The 9,160-nt window shown below is 40.8% G+C and overlaps 1 protein-coding gene across 1 annotated transcript in view; it reads right to left on the reverse strand.

Annotated features, from left to right (window-relative positions):
• The window catches only part of TRUB1 (TruB pseudouridine synthase family member 1), a 31,897-nt gene extending 23,126 nt beyond the window's left edge, over positions 1-8,771 (reverse strand). The window contains exons 1-2 of the mRNA XM_057736244.1: positions 8,463-8,771; positions 5,045-5,143 (exon numbers count right to left, since the gene is read on the reverse strand). Of these exons, the coding sequence (XP_057592227.1) occupies positions 5,045-5,143; positions 8,463-8,751 (388 nt within the window). The 5' untranslated portion in view covers positions 8,752-8,771. The remainder of the gene's footprint in view (positions 1-5,044; positions 5,144-8,462) is intronic.
• Between the last annotated feature and the right edge of the window lie 389 nt (positions 8,772-9,160).

Below are 9,160 nucleotides of genomic sequence, written 5' to 3' on the forward strand. Positions count from 1 at the left end.
ATCAATGAGAGCACAGGGTGTCTTGAGAGCAGGCTGATGTGTTTGATTCTATCATGGGTGAAATGCTGGACTGATAATGACTTCTCTGCTAGTTCAGTGATCCAGAGTGAAACAAGAAGGCATCTTAGAGGTACCCAGCTTAACCCTCTCATTTTCTATCCAAGAAGACCAAGGTGATTAGTGAAAGCAGAACTTTAGGAAGATTAACACAAAAAAGTGGTATACAGAAAAATTAACTGGAGTTGAGACCCAGCCAACCAGCAACTTCTCATTCAAGGGACAGCTTATAGGACAGAATTTTTATTCAGCTTTTTCCCACTCAACCATCCAAAATTTTATTGTATAGGTACAGCAAATAAATAAGACCTGGTTTTAGCCCTCAGTGAGCTAACAGAAACAAAGAATAGAATGAAACCTTTACATTAGCAATATAAAAAAGCAAGTAGGCAGGCGTCACATGTAGGAGACAGAATTTTAGCCAAATCTGGAAAGGTCAGTAGGATTTCTACAGCTAAAGAAGACAGACATGAGCAGTTTATCCAAGAGGAAAAGCATAAGCAAACACACAACAGTCTGAAAAATTGTGCAGAATTAGAAGAATGAATGAATAACAGGATTTTCCAAGCAGTGTCTCACAATTACTACTCTATCTCCCAAATTTTCTGTGCTCAAATGTTTCTCTATTAAAAAAAAAGCCACTATCTCCAAATCTATACAAATGTCCTAATAGTCTATTCTCAAATCATAGACTTTATGATGAGAGTCACTTTAGGGCCAGCAAGTCTATCATACATGTAATTCCAAAGCTTTTTGCAGTTGGAAGTTGCTACTGCCATTTATCTAATTTTCTAAGACCCTTGCAATCACCTGAAAAGCCCAGTATCTTTCCACTTTCAGGAATCTATCTTAATAGTCCAAAACAAAGAGAAAGTTTTATCCATAAAGATGATCCTTACAAAATCAGTCCTACTAATAAAACTGATAATAACCTCCAATGATCTCAAATAGGGAAATGGTTAAATAAATTGTATTTTACCCATTTGACATCACATGATGTTACCATTAAAAATAAGGCTTACTTCCCTCTTAGAGCTGCTTTTGCTGCATCCCATAAGTTTTAATATGTTGTATTTCCATTTCATTTGACTCAAGATATTTTTTGATTTCCCTTTTGATTTCTTCCGTGATCCACTGATTGTTCAGAAGTGTGTTATTTAATATCGTTTTCCTCCTGTAATTGATTTCTAGTTTCATACCACTGTAGTTGGAGAAGATATGATTTCAACACTTTGAACATATACAATTACATTGGTCAATTATTTCTCAGTAAGGTTTAAAAAAGAAAAAAATTGTTTACACATATTTTTTAATTAACATGAAAAAATGCTGTTATGATGTTAAGTAAAAAAAGGATACAATGTATGTACATACAGTAAAACAGCTCAACTTAAAAATTCTGCATAGGACTTCCTAGGTGGCGCAGTGGTTAAGAATCCGCCTGCCTGGGCTTCCTAGGTGGCGCAGTGGTTAAGAATCCGCCTGCCAATGCAGAGGTCACGGGTTCGATCCCAGCTCCAGGAAGATCCCACATGCCGCGGAGCAACTAAGCCCGTGTGCCAAAAAAAAAAAAAAAAAAAAAAAAAAAAAAAAAAAAAACAAGAATCCGCCTGCCAATGCAGGGAACACGGGTTCGAGCCCTGCTCTGGGAAGATTCCACATGCCGCGGAGCACCTAAGCCCATGCGCCACAACTACTGAACCTGTGCTTTAGAGCCCATGAGCCACAACTGTTGAGCCCATGTGCCGCAACTATTGAAGCCCATGCGCCTGGAGCCTGAGCTATGCAACAGGCTATACAACAGGAGAAGCCACTACAATGAGAAGCCCGTGCACCACAATGAAGAGTAGCCCCTGCTTGCATCAACTAGAGAAAGCCCGTGTGCAGCAAGGAAGACCCAATGCAGCCAACAAATAAAATAAATTAATTAATTAATAATAAAAAAAAAAGATATAGGGACTGAGAGATTAAAAAAAATATTCTGCATAAACAAAAAGCTAGGAAGAAACAACAAAAATGTTAACAGTGATTATTGCTGGAAGGTAGAAAATGGACAAGTTTTATTTTCAACTTTATATTTTTTTGTATTTTCTAAATTTTTTTACTATAATTTTCTAAAGTTAAAAAATAACTTCTAAAATGGTATACAAAAACTTAGTTTCCATTTTAAGTGATTTATAATAAATGGGTATATTAGTTTCCTATTGCTGCTGTAACAAATTACCAACATAGTGGTTTAAAACCATGCAAACTTACTATCCTACAGTTCTGGAGGTCAGAAGTCTGAGGTGGGTTTTTACTATGGTAAAAATCAAGGTGTCAGGGACTTCCTAGGTGGCACAGTGGTTGAGAATCTGCCTGCCAATGCATGGGACATGGGTTTGATCCCTGCTCCAGGAAGATCCCACATGCCATGGAGCAACTAAGCCCGTGAGCCACAACTACTGAGCCTGTGCTCTAGAGCCTTTGAGCCACAACTATTAAGCCTGTGTGCCACAACGACTGAAGCCCACGCACCTAGAGTCCATGCTCCGCAATAAGAGAAGCCACAGCAATCAGGAGCCTGTGCACCACAATGAAGAGTAGCCCCCACTCACCGCAACTAGAGAAAGCCTGTGTGCAGCAGCGAAGACCCAACACAGCCAATAAATAAATAAATAAATAAAAATCAAGGTGTCAGCACAACTGCATCTTTTCTGGAGGCCCTAGGGGAGAATCTTTCTCTACAGCCTCCCTAGAAGAGCTTCCTTGCCTTTTCCAGCTTCTTGAAGCTGTTTATCTTCCTCGGCTCATGACCTCCATCCTCATCAAGGCCAGCAATCACATCACTACACCTGCTTCCATCACCACATCTTCTTTGACATTCCTCCACCTTCTCTTCCACTTTTAAAGACCCTTGTGATTATGCTGGATCCACCAGGATATTCCAGGATATCTCTTTATCTTAAAGTCAACTAACCAACAACACTAATTCCATGTGCAACTTTAATGCCCCCTTGTCACGTAACCTAACATATTCAGAAGTTCTGGAGATTAGGACATGGACATCTTTAGGGGGGCCATTATTCTGCCTACTACAGCAGCACATTTTATCCTTTCTTTTTAGATTTATGGTGCTGTGCCTTAGGAATCACATTATAACAAATAGGCTTCAACTCAAGAAGAGCTGAACTGATAAAAATCCTGAAGTCACTTCTAGAACCAATGGCAAAGAAAGCTGTGATTGACTGCTAATTTCTGCTACGGACATGGAGAGCAGGGAACAAAGGCAGGAGTGCCAGGTATTTGCCATCCCAGGTTAGGGCAGAGACTTTAAAACTGAGCAGGTTCAGGTTCAACTCCTGACCTTGCCACTAACTACCAGACCTCACATATAAGTGCTCAGTAAATCATCATCATTAATTATGGTAAGAAACCATATTTAAGGTGTAAGAATTTGCCTATTCACGTTCTCTAATTCAGGAAAATGAATTTCCGTGTGGTTTTTTTTTCCCTATCTTAACCTCAAGTAAAGATGTTTCTGCCAATATGTGTCAAAAAAAAATCTGTAATTTTAGAAAATGCAAAATCATAAACTGTTTTTAATTTTCTTGAAAAATACAGTTTTATTCACCAATTTTATCCTTTTCTTCTAAGTAAGCATTCATTTCCTTTGGCTAGCTTAGCTCACATTCGTTTTTATTTATACCTAATTTCAGCTCTAATGAAATGGATTGGATCGTGTAGCAGGGTGTTTTTCAAAGCATGAGTCACAATCCATTAGGGCAGCACGAAATCAATTTAGTGGATGGTGATCCACATTTTCAAAAAATGTTATGTAATAAAATATAAAGCACCAGGGCATGCAAAAAGGTCAGCATTGTTCCATAAATGTTTGTTTCTAGGATGTGGGGAAGGGGAAGATAGGGAAAATCCCAACATATGTATTTCTGTGTCTACAGACACAGTTATACAAAAGTTTCTAGAAACATACCCTAGCCTGTGGATATACACTTTAGCCGTCTATAAAGACAAACCTCAGAACCTCAACTAGATGCAAAAAAAAAAAAAAAAAAAGGATAAATGACTCTTCTCCCCTCAATCAATTCTATCAGTTTTCCTCCACATGCAATAAGACACTCAGCTAATATCCCCAAGACAAAGTGACTTCCTCTGAGCAACTACAAGGTTCACCTTCTCAAGAGAGCTAATGTCAGAGTTAGATTCGATATAGGCAGAACAAAGAACCATATCCCTTGTCAGAGGACCCAAGACCTACCCTGGAAGAGTCATCCATGACTAAGATTTACCTACACTGACGTCCAAAGGTTTCACAGCTGGATCCTAAGGGAAGAGACACTGGAGAAATCCATGCTCAGATTCCTTATTCTCTCTCCCTCTTATGAGGGGGGATACTTGAGCACACTCCTTCCTCCAACAACACAAAAAGGAATAACATGTGTACAATGTTCCTGCTCAAGGCAGCCCATTAGAAACTCAGCACCCAAAGTTTTTACTGGAGGGGAAGGGAGGAATGGTCACCCAGGCATCCTCTGCCTGCATGGTGGCACAAAATCCCAGACTCCAAGACGGAAAGCAGGTCTTCAGCATAAACCACACTGTTCACACAAACAGCCAAGGCACAGTAAACCACCCTTATCAGATGGGGAAGGATAGGAACACAACCAAATCCAAGTCCCCAGATGCAAGCAGGCCTTTCTAAAGATAGTGATTTCAGGCCTGCTGTGTTAACTCTTTTCTGCACCAATACAAACCCTTTCTCAAAGTTCATCCACACATAAAACTGGCTATTTCTAATAGCCTTCTGTACCTTGTACCAAATGATACAAGGGCTTCTTGAGAAGATGGCACTATAAAGCCAGTAGATCTGAAATATTCCAAAGTAGACTGAAAATGGCCTGGCTTTAGTCAATTTTATCTATTCTTAATCAATATTTCTTTCTGAAGTAAGTGGCAGTTACATCAAACTTCCATTCATATCTCTTACCCAGGACTCCTCGGGCTGCACTGTCTAGAGTCCCTCCATGCCCAATTTTCAAAGTTTGCTTTTTCCTCTTGGTCCATTCTGAAGAAGGCATTCCAGCTTCTATAAGAGTAATTGGGATGAAAAAAAGGTAATTACTGAGACAAACGAAGTAGAAGCTCCATAAATATGGGACGAGGTCGTGTGGATGGAATACTCAAGACAAATAAAAGGTACCGCACAAAACTTAATATATTAGGATTATGATGATATCACTAACAAAGAACAAACTTGAAAATACAGATGCTCCCTAAATTACAAAGAAATAGTATTCCCAAATTAGTTATCTAGAAACTAGAATTCATTTTCTAAGAAAAAGAAAAAAATTTTTAAAGTAGATAAATAGTCACAAAGACCCACAAAGATCTAGTAAATGCCTGGTAGTAGTGGGAAGGTAGATAGAGAATGATGAAAAGAAGTTAATTTTTACATAGGCAGCTAGTTTTAAAAGTCCTCAACTTCACTTCGAAAATCTCTGTTGTTTCCTGGTATTCTTTGCTGGCCCCTCTAGCTACCTAAATGTTGGGAGTACACCTCATACGGGGTTACTTCTAAGAACATTAAGTTTCCAAACTCTCTGTGTCTCTGTCCTCCTCTCCTAATCAAAACTCTCAATTCCTTAAAGAAGCTAATCTCAACAAAAGGTTATGTGGGAAGAGGGTAACAGTTTAAGTTGCCACGCGTACTCCAAAGCATTTAGATTTAGAAAGAAAGAAAGAGAGAGAGAGAGAGAGAGAGAGAGAGAGAGAAAGAAAGAAAGAAAGAAAGAAAGAAAGAAAGAAAGAAAGAAAGAAAGAAAGAAAGAAAGAAAGAAAGAAAAAGATGCCAGCCAACCTGGCCTATCTCATACTCCTATTGTAAAAAGTAAAATGAAATAATGCTATCTGAATGTGCTTTGGAAACTCAAAGCACCGTAACAATATTTTTATGTCATCACCATCATCATCACATGGCATATAACAACATATGGAGAGAATACTGGCTATTGGACTTCAATGAGAAAGGAGATAGAAGCAGGAAGAGCTGTATTGATCCGTACCCTTCCAAATCCATCAAGGCTTCCTTGTTACCACTGACACAGAGAAGATGGAAAGTAGAGTAAAAGAAAATGAAAAGAGAGGACAGAGAAGGGAAAGGAGGGAAGGCAGAGCAACAGTGGAGATGCTAGGTTAAATGGACAAAAGGATAATCAGAACTATGGTGTCTGGAACACAGTCCTAATGGCACCCTCTGATTATGACATCACCATGCTTGGAAAGACGGGACCATATGCTTTAACAGAAACCTGTAAGGCCAGGCTGAGGCTTCAAACCCTTCACCTTCACTTGCAACCCGTTATGGATCTCTTGTATTGTATTTATAGAAACATTTTGCAGAAACTCTTTGTATTTTTAACTTGACAGTTCTTGGAGAATGGAGGCCCTAAAATTTACTATCTTCGCTTTGTGTTTTTCCCTCTTTCAAGTTTGAAGACACCCTGAATATTGAATAAATATATAAATATTTATTAAAATAAAAATGAAAAATAAATGAATATTTATTAAGATTTTTTCTAGCTATAAAATTCTGATATATTTTAGGCCTTGAAGGATTCAAAAAGATAGAAGAGCAGAGATTTCAGTACAACATGAATCAATGTAAGGAAAAGCAAGGAAAATTAATAAAGGCCATGACAACTGACTGCGGAGTAACTCAGCAGTTGTCAAACCTGGCTGGCATTAGAATGTCGTGCCCTGGAATCTGTATCCTTAAGAAAACCTTCCCAGCCCGTTAGAAGAGCATTTGGGAAGCCTTGGTCTAAGTAACATAAATACAGAATAGGCCAATCACAAGCAATATAGAAATGGAGAGTCATGAGAATGCCTACTTCTGAGTGAGTGGCTTCCAGAAGATGGCCCAGCAACAGCCTTGAAACAATCAATTTTAACTAAGTTTCAAGAAGAAATTTCAGTTCTTGGAGGCAGATTAACCGAAAGGCCAGGATATGGCTTTAATCCTATCAGAAACCTGTCTGAAAGAATGGTAATCATTACCTTGAGGATCAAAAAAGCTATAACTTAGGTAACAAATCAGGCCAAATGAAAGCAATTCTGTGATGGAAACAACTCCATGATGACACCGCAAAGCTTGCCCTTGATGTAATTCCTTCCTTCACCATCCGCTATATGACCCATCCTCACAGGGAACAAAATATAATGAAAGTATAACAAAAGAATAAGCAGATATAACACAAGAATTAAACATCTTCAGGAATGTACCTTTGCCAATAAACACTGAATCTGTATTGTGTCAGTTTTAATTAACAAATTCCTACCAGAATATTTTGTTTTTGCAATAAAAAGGGGAGTGGTAACATTTGCCAGAGGACACTAAACAAAGAAGAAATTTCCTGTACTGATTTAATGAAAAAATAAGCCAGGGCCAAACTCTGGAGGGCCTTCAAAACCTAATCAAATAGTTTTGTCACCAAAGGCTAAAGAAATTACTGCTATGAGCTCACTTAAGAGAAGAGAGAGTGTCTTTCATCCTCACCTTTCTGTAGGTGATCTGTGCTAGATCTGGCTTATTTCAAAGTGTTCAAAAAAACCAGGCTCCTTGATTCCACTGTATGAAATGATCTACTGGACTGATGAACTGGGAGATCCTTCCGGCTTTTCTAATATTCTCCCAGTGTATATGAACAAACAAACAAACAAAAAGAATGCTCCTAGAAGTGACCAAGTTAAATTCAGTGTTGGTCAACATGGGGTCCACAGACTACATACACTAGAATCACCCGGAGCAACAGTTTACAAACGCGGTTTCCTAAAAATACCCCATACCCTCAGAATCACAATCTCTGAGAGGGCCAGGATTAGGAGTTTGCATTTGTACAAGGAACTCCAATTCTCAAGCTCACTATGTGAAAACCACTGTATTAAGTCTTGGTTAACTAAGTAACATCCGCATTTCCAACATATCAATATTTTAAAGAATGCAACTTTGGGGGTGTAGAGAGCCAATGCTTCTTTTGGGTAATGTTTATGTGAGGCAAACAAGAGGCTTCTGAGGGATTAGATTACAGAAAACTGGTCTGCATACCCAAGAGCAGAGGTTTATTCGTGGAAGTGTGGGTTTCGTGTTTTTTTTGTTGTTGTTTGTTTTTTCTTTTTTTCCCTTGAGAACGACAACTGCCAACTAGGCTACAGGAGTTCACGTCAGGACAAGTCCTTGCCGGAGATGCCCCAGATTCCTGTCCAGAGCTCACACAGTGGTCGTTCTCCCTTTCCCTTCCTCTTATCTCTTGAGCCATGAGCGCGCAAAAAGCCCAGCGTGCTCTGTGCGGCTGCCGCTCTCACGGCCACCGCCTCGCCTCGGCCTGGTCCCCACCCGGCTGCAGTACCTGCCAGCAGCTTCTCCTTCAGCCGATTCAGCAGCTCGGCTGAAGTGGGCCCTTTGGGCTTGTGCACGGCGAACACGCCGCTCAGAGACAGCAGCTTAGTAGCCAACCCGGGCTTGGAGACCCTGGCTTCGGATCCGGTCCTGGCCGCGGCCGCTACCGCCGCGGCTGCAGCCATCGCTGAGGGTGCGGCGGCCGTGCCTGCAGCTGTCCCTGCACTTTCGGGGACTGGGGCTGTGTCTGGTTTCAAGGATGACGACGACGACACCACCGCCGCCTCAGCAGCTGCCATGCTTTGGTAGCCCTGGCCTGTTTTTTATCCTGGAGTCGCATGCCAATGACGCAACGAGTGCGCCGACACCCCCTGCCCCCGCCGTCTTTCCCTTGCTTGGAAGCTGCCCGGGCGGGGTGGGGTCGCAAGGGCTTGTGGGAACTGTAGTCCATGGCCGTCTCTTACTGGTTTCAGGTGCTGAGACTTCTGAGGGCTCTGAAGGAGTAGTTTTTCTCTTGTAATCCTGTCTGCTTCTTAGGTGGGGTTAACTCGGTACCACAGGTGTAATTGGGGTGGCCGAACCCAAACACCAAGTCTGTGTGTGTTTTCGGCGAGAATTCGCTTCGCATCTCCTTCCCCCTCGCCCCCGTGCCCCCTTCCCGGCCCCTTCAAGAGTTAAGAAGACGCAGCATCCAAGAGTAGAAAACTT

This window comes from Hippopotamus amphibius, chromosome 5 (assembly GCF_030028045.1).
Source record: "Hippopotamus amphibius kiboko isolate mHipAmp2 chromosome 5, mHipAmp2.hap2, whole genome shotgun sequence".
NCBI classification, from domain to species: domain Eukaryota; kingdom Metazoa; phylum Chordata; class Mammalia; order Artiodactyla; family Hippopotamidae; genus Hippopotamus; species Hippopotamus amphibius.